This window comes from Mizuhopecten yessoensis, unplaced genomic scaffold (assembly GCF_002113885.1).
Source record: "Mizuhopecten yessoensis strain PY_sf001 unplaced genomic scaffold, ASM211388v2 scaffold11183, whole genome shotgun sequence".
Classification (NCBI taxonomy): Eukaryota; Metazoa; Mollusca; class Bivalvia; order Pectinida; family Pectinidae; genus Mizuhopecten; species Mizuhopecten yessoensis.
The window spans coordinates 2033683-2045936 of record NW_018408921.1 but is presented as its reverse complement, the minus strand read 5'-3'; the positions used below and the strand labels follow the sequence as shown (position 1 = coordinate 2045936).

Sequence of the window (12254 nt, the reverse complement as noted above, 5' to 3'; positions counted from 1 at the left end):
CTGACTTGAGTCCGATATTGAATAAAAACATTGTTAAAGTAGCATACGTATCAGTTTTTTTAATCATTCCAACTAATCCCTACATACTCTACATAGGTTTTAATCAACACCTTATTTTATTTTATTTTATTTCCTCTCTTTCGCAGAATCATTTTGTATCATGCCCTAATCGTTTCTAGTTTATTGAGCTGATTTTTAGCTTATAAGATTTCGAACAAATAATCGATGCTGATTGATAGAATCCTCTCACACTTTTATGAGTGTTTGGTAGAGAAATATCAAACTCGAGGGATAATTGTTTTGATTTTCTAATCCGAGTTTCCGCCGAGTACATTATGATACATTGATATCGAAATCTAGTGTAATTAAACCACATGGAATTTATATCAATAATATTGCGTTTTTAAAAAAGTCACAAATACCTACAGTATATGTCTGTGAGGAGAATTTTAAGTGGTGACTATTTTTTATTTAAAGTTATTTTTGTGACATGCAGAAGACATTTTTGTGGTCTATTTAACGGTTTAAATATCTGTTTTTTATTGCATATATCAGTCGTTATGACAGCTATGACATAAAATTTCCTTGTCAATCTCTATTCATATAAGCAATTACATACTAGTCTCTACACTTTATGTATGACTAACTCCTTATTCACTGTTGATGTTTTTCTATTAGCCACTTGTGCTGTCCGTGTTGCATGAAGCACGAACATAAGACGTCAGACGACAACAATTATGACATAAGTGATTTTAACTTATATTAATCACTGTTGTTGACCCGGATGTTAGCGCGCAGGGGTCTTAATATGGAAGGAAACCGGAGTACCCGAAGAAAACCGTGTGCGCCATCCACTGCGTCATCTGACCGCCCTTACACCTATATAATTTGTTCATAGATCCAACTTGCCAAACTTGTATAATATTTAACTATAATGTCACGCCCGGCAATAAAAGAACTAAGATACAAGTTTTATAACTTTAGATCTTTTACAAAAGACTAGGGGTAAGGGGTCATTCACTTTTCAACTTGAACGAAATGATAAGAGTAATTTATTATGTTTTGCTTCTACTTACAATACATATTTAACTTTAATATTTCCACATTGACAAATTTTATGAAAAACTGAATGAAAGCAAATGATATATACACGTAAAATAAAAATCTGTATGCAATATTGCGATTACAAGTATATAAATTTCAATACAAATGTCTGTATTTCATTTTATAGAGAGGCGTGTGGTTTCATTGTAAAAGGAGGAGAATTCACGATAATTGATCAAATAGAAAAAATGATTACTATATCAGCTCGGAACATTATTTATGAAATTTCTTTTCGTATTTGTATATTGTGACAAATATGATATTATGACAAAAATGACGTATCACAGAAAACTGACAACAACAGATCATACAGGACACTTAATTGTTAACAGACATGTAAAATATTATGCACATGTATGATGTTACGTGCCTTACCGTGGTTTTTCTTTTTTTGACAGTTTATATTTTGTAATGAAAATTTTCACTCCTATGACAGTATATATCTTGTGATGAGGATTTTCACTTCCTTGACAGTATATGTTTTGTGATGAAGATTTTCCCTTCTTTGTCAGTATATGTTTTGTGATGAAGATTTTCACTTCTTTGACAGCATATATTTTGTGATGAGGATTTTCACTTCTATGAAAGTTGATGTTTTGTGATGAAAATGTTTACTTCTTTGACAGTATATGATGATTTGTGACGAAGATTTTCACTTCCTTGACAGTATATGTTTTGTGATGAAGATTTTCATTTCCTTGACAGCATGTTTTGTGATGAAGATTTTCACTTCTTTGTCAGTATATGTTATGTGAAGAAATTTTTTACTTCTTTGACAGTTTATATTTTGTGATGAAGATTTTCACTTCTTTGTCAGTACTTATTTTGTGATGAAGATTTTCACTTCTATGAAAGTTTATGTTTTGTGATGAAGATTTTTACTTCTTTGACAGTATATGTTTTGTGATGATGTTTTCTCCTTCTTTGTCAGTATATGTTATGTGAAGAAGATTTTCACTTCTTTGACAGTATATGATTTGTGATGAAGATTTTTACTTCTTTGACAGTATATGATTTGTGACGACTATTTGCGCTTGTCTGTTTGTAAGAGCACTTATGGTGATAAACTTCATACGATACTTATTTATCTAGCTACTTGAAAACAAAGTTTAAATGTTTTGTTGTCTTGCCAGTTTTATTGTATGGAAAATAAACACATACTCCCTATCAGATCTCTTGGTTTTTTCAATTATATTTAACAATCCAGACATTAAATTTGACAGTATTTCGAAGAAATACGCTATTACTGAATCAAAAAGCAGATGTTTAAGCATATCGCTTCGGCCGGCTATTCCTCATTATCCATAAGCCTCGGTTATCGGTATGTACGAGCTGTCCGAACGAATATGCTTGAAGTTGGTAGTGTCTCCTTAGGAACCCGTCCTCATATTGCCTAAGCTGTTGCGAGGACGTTAATTCACAATAAAAAACATTGATATCTTTTTCATGCTGAAGAGAGATGACCAATACATACAGGGGAAGGACATGTCTGCTTTTAGACAAATTAAAGTCAACTTGTCCACCATGTAAATTTTCAACTCATGAATGGATGCTGGTGTAACAGAATGACAACCCTAGCTACAGCCTATAACTCAGATTATAAGATCAAAACATCCGACTCTTCCCCTTCTATTGTCCTTTATTCAGCTATATTACATAACAACTAAAAAGGAGAGTAACATTGATTAAAAACTAAACCTGGATTAAACTCATAATTAATGTATTATAAGACCAATGAATATTGACAAAAGTCTGCATTGTTAAACGAGTCAATCTATCCCTTGTATCACTATATAGCTATTGTTCTTTTTATCTATTTTATGACGCATTGCACTGTGATGATGTTATGAGTAAATACAAATATCTAGGCAGACTCCTAATCTCGTCTGGTTAACCTTGTCGGGTAGGTATACTAAATTATTTAGCGTTACGGAATTTTACAGCAATGTCTTTATAGCTAACTCGAGTTAGAGGAATATGACGATAAAACAACCATCGCTGGGGAACTAACATTTTACGTCTCAGAAGTAAATTATCTTGTAAAACATAAAGCTGAATGATTATCTGTCCATGCATGGAATAAATCAGCAAATATTTGCAATTATGAATGACGCGCCGCAGGTCAGGTCTTCTCACTAATCAATTGCAGTTGTAATCAGGACCCGGGGTCACTCTAAACACACGAACGAAATTGCCAGCGATAGACAAGGTAATGCACGTCCATGATTAAATACTAACAATATGTATCAATATCAACAGTGAGGATAAAGCAGATCTACATACTGTGATTTGTTCGTTGATAAGAAAGATCATCAACCATTGACCTTAAACTGGCCTGATATCAAATCACCGCCTTGCTTTCAAATAATTACTCAAGTTCATATGATGGTTGGATCTTCTGATAACGAAGCTTCTTGTTTCTCTGTATCGCGTTATTCGCGTTATCATAGCTGATGATCGAGCTCAGCCTTAGTAATAATCACTTGGGATAATGCTAACTACTTATTTCGAGAGATGATAACCCCATCAAACCAAGGAACGACACACAACGAACACATTTAAGATGACAAATCCTAGCACAGAGGCATGGACGACTGTGCTGGAAAATATTACACGAAGCACTCCAGTCATGGAAAACTTCACTATTGGCCCGGCAGAGAACACTCCCTTGGATCTTTCTAATTGGGTTGAGGCTCTTACACTGCTGACAACAAATCTCTCAATCATACTTTCCATGTTTCTGCTGTTGATTTTCCGATGCATTGTTCAGACAAAAGAAGATTTGATAGTTTATTTGGTTCAATTTCTGGCAGTGATTGACTTATTCTTTTGTGTAGGGATGGATATGGGAATAGCTTACTATACGAGCAGTGACAAAGGAAAATATGAAAGTTTTTGTGTTGTGGAAAGCTTCATCTGCACATTCTTCGATTTGGTCTCCTTCTTTTATACATTATACGTCATCATCTATGTGTTTTGTGTAACTGTTTACAAAGCAGAATGGATGAAGGGTAAAACAGCAAAGCGCATATATCATTCTTTAGCCTGGGGTGTACCTGGTGAGTAACTAAAATACTGTTTAATTCCTATGTTTTCTGTCAGATTCATTTATCGTGTCATTTGTGTTTATCACTGTCCACGTGTTTATGAGTCCCCAATGATAATAATAATATAACATTAACAGAAAACCAGGAATAAAGTACCGTTTTGTAATGATGGTTGAACCGAAAAAAACGAATAATACATGGACCGTTGTGCACATGGTGCAAATAATGGATAGGTGTTTGAATTTGACGCCCTGCAGAATAGAGCAATTTTGTTTGGGACATTTAAGAGAGAAATAAATGGCTTTCATGTTCAATAATAGCACTTCCGGTAATATTCTGTTCAGCTTAAAACTTATAAATAAACATTTTTAAAGGATCAATTTACTTTTTTCACTTTACAGCAGTAATAACCATTTCTGCGGCCAGTACAGGAGCCTTAGGCGATGCGAGGTCACGATTCGGGTCCTGGTGTTGGATAAAAGACGAAATATCCAACAAAGAGCGTCTTCTTTGGATGTTATTTACAAAGCAGATATGGGAGATATTGATTTATGTGCTTTCCGCTTTTCTTATCATCCTCACCATATGGTTGAAAAAACGAAAACGAAGGATAGAGGAGCAATCGGTAATACTGCTAAAACACACGATTTTACTATAAATAATTTTGACGTTAAGGGATCCCCGTACCCCTGCCCAAAACTAGATACTATATCAATTCAATGGAAACCTTTTTTCAACATGACTATGGGTATGATAATTCAGTTCTTAAAAGCAACCATTGATTGCAAACCTTTATGCAAAAATAATAACTTAAAAATTCCGAGTTTACAAACAGGGTCAACTTAGATTCGAACACTGGACCACTTCCTCGAGATTCCTTTAGTTACGCTCACTTCTGTTCTCTGTATCTTGCTACCCGGTTAACGAGATTACTTTGGCCAAGTTAGGCTACAGATAAATCCAAAACAAAAAAAAGGAGAGGCTACTGAATGTACCAATAACTACAGTTAAATTCTACAGTGTGTTGCATGCAGAGGTACAGGGATCCTCAAGTGTAGCAAACGGTTTGTGAACGGTTCTACACGTGATGCAATGTGAAAGATGAGAGAGTGAATTGAATTAATTTAGTTCCTCGTTCTATAGTTTCATTAATACAAGAGTTGAGAGAATCTATCACATTTAGACAAGTTTATATAACGTTGCTTTGTCATGGATCAATTGTATCGACACGTTTAAAGGTGTCAGAGCGGGAGGGCTATTTTCTTTTTAATAGAAAAATATGAACTTGCTACATCTGATTGTAACTATGTTTTTCTTTCAGCGTAGCCACATGTATCAATCACCAAATGAAAACGAAGAAGCTTCAGGATTGACTTGCAGAAGGACCAGAAACACACCGCACTTCAATATAATGGTTTGGGTGTTGTTCTATTTCTACTTTACGCGGATTTGGGGTACTACTAGGATCATGATCCGTATCGTCGGCCTGGCTTTTGGGTCGTCTACAGTACCAGGGTTTGTACCTTGGGATGAAAAGTTCTTCATACACGCCCAAAGTGTTGGGGGCTCTCTGCAAGGGACAATGAACTTCCTTATGTTTTGTTATTGTGATGATAAGGTTTGGCGTCAGGTCCGAAATAAGATATGTTGTTGGAAACAAGATGGTGACATGGATTCTGATTCGATTCCAGTTTTGGAAAAGAACATTGGCAATAAAAGCTATGGTTAGTATGGCATATTATGGGACATCCGTATCATTATCAAGGAAATGTGGTTGTGACGCAAGAATGAGAAACATTCAGTTCCTGATGAATGGCTAAGTCCGAGGTTTTAGATCAAGAGACACTGTTGATAAGTTTCCATAACGTTCACTGTAGGAACATCGTGCTAGTACGTATTAAGATATTGTTAAGTTGGGTTTTTTTTGGCAATTCTAATAGATATTTCGCTTATGTTTAGAACTACATATTTTGGTATGATTTTGGTATAATTTAACTATATTTTGTATCCTATCATATTGCTTTCAGTGTATAAACCTCATGATGAGCTTATAAGATTTATTCAAAATAAAATATTATCTATTTTTGTTGATTATTGCTGAAAAGTGTGTCTTTCTCGGCTCAAATAATTGCATCTTCAAGAGGATTTGTACATTTTTTAATTATTTATTTATTTATTATTCATTGTTATACATTCTCATCTCTGCAAAATTCATTTCACAAGAAAAGTATAAAATAGTATGCATAATGTAAACAAGTCCTTCCCAATTTGTTAAGAATATACAAAAACGTAAAGTTTAAGATTTAGCAATTTAATTTATACTTTAATGCTCATAAAACATATAGTCGCATTTATGAGGCAAGAGCGACAACCCATCCAAAGATGATTGATTATCTCCCGATGATAATGATTAAATAAAACCCCAACAAAATAGATCAAAAAGGTATTATACGCATGTTAAGTTTCGATGCGTGTTTATAATGTAACTTATTAGTTGATGCAAGTAACAAATTAACATAGCTTTTTTGTAATCTCGTTTGTTACATTTCGCCCATCGTAGAGCTTGCATCAATGTGGTATGGAACTGTTTGGCTACTCAACCCAAAATGTATGCTGTATTGATACCACAATATCTTATATTTAAATTAAATGGAAATTACATCGATGACAATGCGTTTTGGAGAAGTCATTTGTACCAAAAATGCAAATAAGCGAGAGTTATTTTCAATTGTTAACATTTCTGATACAAGAAGATGTTTTATAACATGACGAACAAGCTTTGATGTCATATTGAATGTATGTTTTTCATTGCATATAATAATCGTAACAGACATGTGAAATTCTCAATTTCTAATCACATGAAGATGTTGGTAATTGTTTTGCCTCTGGCACCATCGATGAGTCAACTGTATTTTCTGTCATTCCTTTTTGGCTCTCTCTGTCTTTTACCAATGTTTAAAGGTACAGTCACCTGTGTGTGTGTCATTCATCTCCTGTTATAACAGATATGTTATTGCCATAACTCACAATATACCTATTTTATTGATGTGCCACTCGTTTACAATTTAGAAACATTCTGATGAAATATTAATTTTACATAATACTTATACATTACACTACATAAATACTAGGGCAAATTTAAGGAACTAAGAAGGTTTCTTCTTCTTCATCGATAGTATCCGCCAACCAAAAGCTAGGTCTTATTCAAGTAACGTTAAATCCTTCATAAAATCAGAACCGGCAATGTAACAACAAAACAATGTACATTAATGGGCATAACAAAAGGTCGATCTTCATACCACAAAAGGAAATAGAATGTTTTACAATGAGATCTTGATAGCGACCATAACACTTTATCAGCACCCACCTCTCAAAACCAAGTGTTATACGTTTGTGCATCAGAAATGGCCATATATTAAGGAAATCATGAAATTGGGATCACTATTCAAAGAGAACCAACAAAATCGATAATAATCAATATGAAACCCACTTTTAAATATCTTATTCGAATTGTGTTAACGCGCATGCATCAGAGAACTGTTTTGCTGTAAATTGTTAGAAAATAAATACAGAAACGTTTATACAGACGAATGTAGCATATCATGTAACGTCATGACTGTAATTACTTTTCTTGTGTTGTGGTGGTCATTGTGATATCACCATTGTTGGACTTTATTTTTTATTACAACATGCAATATAAAGTTTTGGTGTCATATTATTTTAAGCTTATATTTTCACAACAATAAATATTTTGACGTCACCATTTGTTTTGTGTTATTGTCTTGTCAACGTGATAATAGAAATTGTCATATTTTGAGGATAACCCTCGGCTACCAGCTTAAACATAAGCTCATACATCGATTAGAGTTTAACGTATCAAACGCTTTAAATTCGTTCGTCCGTTCGTGATAAATACGATATTCCCTTAGGCTGTCAAGTTTCCATATTTTAATTTGCATATTTATCTATAACCAAAACAGTAATTACTACGGTCCGGGTAATAGAAATTGTACCATTTTAAGGAAATCCAACCCTTTCTCGATACAAAAACATGAAGAAAAAATATCAAATTATTACCACTGAATCAAACAGCTGATTTTCAATCATATTCCATCGGGCGGCTATCCCTCATTATGAATTACCCTCGGGTATCAGCTTATACATAGAGTTGAGTTAAACGTATCAAACGCTTTAAATTCGTTCGTTTTGTTCGGATCCTACCTCTGCATGATTACTTAGTTATCATGAGACATACGTGTAAAAAACTCTTCCGACCAAATATCCGGTTAATCGGTCAGTTAAGTAATTAAACAATAACGATAACATATAAAAATACATGTTATTTCTACTCGAACTCAAATGCGGTAATGTTATTACTGAGAAACATGATTTGATCGACGAACTAATTCATAGATGATTGCATGTTTTGATGGTTTAATTCAATTGTTTACACTTGAAATTGTTTAATAAGTACAAAAAAATGTTTTTGGTATCGAAAATTTCGATATCGGTCTCACGTTAAGTAATTCTGAGTCAGGTAAACATGGGGGTCCCCCAGGGGTAAATAAATGTCTGACTATTTGGTTAATGATTTTTGTAACCGGTTCCCGGTCTTCCGATTGAGAAACCGGCTAACCGTTTACAATTCTCATGAAATAAGCCTGATACAAATAATGACAACCCTGGTATGTTCATTGCTTTTTCCTGTTTTATTAATTTAAATATGAATAAAGCACTTACAGTAGTTAATACCATTCAAAACACAAGTATCTTTGGTTTATTTTGATTTAATTTTGTTTAACGTTCTATTAACAGCTAAGGTCATTTTACCAAGAGAACAGACACTTGTCGAAAAGATGAAAATAGGGCTTTTTTCAATATATTTTACCTTGACGTAAATCTAGCTGAACATCTTTATCCTTACATGCTATGTAATCAATATATATATATATCATCCTTTCCTTGTAAAGTCCATTTTAAATATTATGTCAGGTATGGTGTAATCCACCAAGCAGTATTACACTTCATTTAAATATTAACTGATATCACCTGTGCATGAGACTCGGGTGTTCAACGGCCCGTGGCGGACACAATTAATTAATCTTAAACTGCTAATTGACTGTCATCAACTAAAAACAATGATGAAATGAAAAATAGTAACAGCATTGACAGAAAACCGCTATGAGTATACACCGTGTTGACAGTGACTGAATCATCATTGCATCGCCATATGGAGATGCTTACGGAGCAGTCATCAACATGCTTCTTTCGTATGAATAACAGATATGAGACACTTTTCAAAATATTTCGTCTAATTGATTTTGACAGAGAGTATACCTGCCAGGGTAAATAAGAATATTACAAATGGACTCTATCTTTTTAAAACATTTTGTACATTGCAATTGCAGTCTAACATTACACGCTCTCTTAGAAAATAAAACCTCGTTTCATGAAGGGTGTAAAGTGTTTAAATATGTCGGTAATGCCATGCGACATATTGTATGATAAGTTGTATGCCTAAACTAATGTAACAATCCCAGATTTGTAGAAGATGAGGAATAATATTGTAAAAAATCATTAAGAAAGCTTTGTTGGAAATTATAGAGAGAAATGTTTCTTATTTAACAACGGACGACATCACACATTTATTGTATTAAGCGCATTACGGATGGAGGCGTAGAAGTATAGGTAAACCGGGATATGTTTCATGTTGTTGAAATATATTGCACCATGTCAACACATATCAAATACAAAACTATTCACTGTTCAAACAAATGATAATGATAGGCAAGGATAAAAATAATGAAAATAACGTAAACGGAAAATCCTTTATAATTAAATTGAAGTTTCAAATTGATTTGTTTAAAATGCTCTGACGGAAATTTTGAAAAAATAAAAATTAGATACCATATGAAACTCACAAATATCGATAGATAAAAATTATGTATTAAAAAAACAAATCCTTATTGTAAGGGAGGCAACACTTGCTGATAAAGATTATATCTTGGTTTACAGTACAGTACCTAGCTAATAACGTATACCACAAATGCACATAATAACACTAAAAATAATATATGAAATAATGTGACAACAACACTTATGTATTACATTTTAACAAGCGAAATATCAGAAAAGTACGAACTTGATAAAAACGATTTTATTCACTGCAATGAAGATACACGAAATTCGATAAGTTCACCTGTCATTATTGGTTTGTTTTGTTTTGGTTTACGTCCTATTAACAGCTATGGTCATTTAAGGGCGTGCCAGGTTTTGGTGGTGGAGTAAAGCCGGAGTTTCGGGAGAACACTACCGACCTGCGACCAGGACCTAGCAACTGCCCCGCCTGTGATGACATTCATGTAAGGTATCATACCAGTTGATACTATTAGCCAACCAATCAGACGTTATTTTCTATTTAGTGCATTAAAAGCTACAGATGTTTTGTCCTGCTGCAAGTGAAGCGCCTACAGAATAAGTTGTTTTGTACGTATTTGTTACTTACATGAATTTTTTAATATAATTCGCATAATTTGAAACATTTTTAAAGAATATCATACCAGATAATAGCAGAAAGCAATAAAATAGTGTTGATAGCCCATTCCGTGTCGACACAAATAAAAATACATGGTTCAAGGGTGAAATAGCAAAACGAGAATATATCTATATGGTCTTAATTTACCTAGTACTTGACAATGAGCCTTAATATAATAAAGCAATACACGATATATGATTATTTACTAGTGATAACCAATATCTCGACGTTAGGATTGGCCAAGTACTGGGTGTTCACCATTGAGTTGTATGGTGACGTCATACTATTGTTTCATTGTAGTGTTATTTGACGCCATAATGCCGCAATGTTTTTAATAAATATTTTAAGCTCTTCGATCAATTTCATTCACATTTAACAATCGATAAATTAGGGAAGTTTTTGTGAGCAACAAATCACTCTGAGTGAGACATTAAGCTATAGTAACGTTTCCTACACAAAAGATTTGTCTCAATGAAAATCATAATGTTTAAAACATTATCGACTATTTGATCGTTATATTACGTTTTATGATACCTCCGGTCACATTTATACTTCACATTCACATACACATTGTTTAGTATCCACAAATAATTATTGATCTATTTTGATCTTTATGATATGATTGGTTTATTATTCAGCTAATGGCAAAGGATACTTCCTGAATTTCATTGTTAGTAAATATATTGTATTGTTCGTATGAAGGCCACGATAACGAAAACAGTTTTGCTATTAACATATCATGCATGCTTTACATGTATATACATAAACAATATATTTTGATTTAAGGATAAACACATTTTGAATTAACGACGAACATTTATTACTATTACATTAAGTGTTTGACGGCGATAAACACATTTAACATTCTCGTACACGACACAAGAATATGGCTAAAGTCTAGTTGACGTATTATGCATATCCTGTGGCAACGTATTTATTAAAGGAATACAACTCAATCTACACCGGGAATATGGCAACTCCAAGTTCAAGTATATGGACGACTTTGCCGGAAAATTCTACACCAAGTAACCATGGTGCTGACAAGGAGCCTTTATTAGACCCGTCAAACTGGGTTGTAGCTCTGACGCCCTTTACCGCCAACCTCTCAATATTTTCAGCGGAGTTTCTCCGGTTGACATTTCGATGTATTTCTAGAGCAAACCATGATTTGATAATTTGCTTCAGTCAATGCCTGGCCGTGGTGGACATATTATTTTGTATAGGGATGGATATGGGAATAGATCATTATGCCAACATATATCGTGGTACAACATATGTTTTGTGTTTTGTACTGTTATGTAACGTTGATTATGTTCTCCTTGAAATCCGACTGGATGAAGGGTAAACAGCCAAAGCGTATATACCATTCAATAGCACGGGTTATACCTGGTAAGTGGTTTGATATATGTTCTTGATATCAATATAACAAATGTGAGATAAATATACATATGCATATATGTTCCTGTGAAATACTATGAATAGACAAAAACACTCTAATCATATAAACCAATCATTCATTTGACTATTACACCTCCCAAGTAGTGTTACACTTCATCCCCCCCCCCCCC

At 33.7% G+C, this 12254-nt stretch overlaps 1 protein-coding gene across 1 annotated transcript; it reads left to right on the top strand.

Moving 5' to 3' along the window:
• Positions 1-3576: 3576 nt before the first annotated feature.
• LOC110440477 (G-protein coupled receptor 157-like) lies at positions 3577-5880 on the top strand. Its single transcript, XM_021483582.1, has 3 exons — positions 3577-4163; positions 4553-4776; positions 5473-5880. Exons 1-3 carry the CDS (start codon positions 3668-3670, stop codon positions 5878-5880), a joined length of 1128 nt encoding a protein of 375 aa, XP_021339257.1. The 5' UTR covers positions 3577-3667.
• The last annotated feature ends 6374 nt before the right edge of the window (positions 5881-12254 follow it).

Excerpts from the sequence above, each read along its gene's own strand:
- LOC110440477 (XM_021483582.1), top strand. The coding sequence starts at position 3,668 with ATGACAAATCCTAGCACAGAGGCATGGACGACTGTGCTGGAAAATATT. Across the intron at positions 4,164-4,552 it reads TTTAGCCTGGGGTGTACCTG|CAGTAATAACCATTTCTGCG; the intron begins GTGAGTAACTAA and ends TTCACTTTACAG. Across the intron at positions 4,777-5,472 it reads GAAGGATAGAGGAGCAATCG|CGTAGCCACATGTATCAATC; the intron begins GTAATACTGCTA and ends TTTTTCTTTCAG.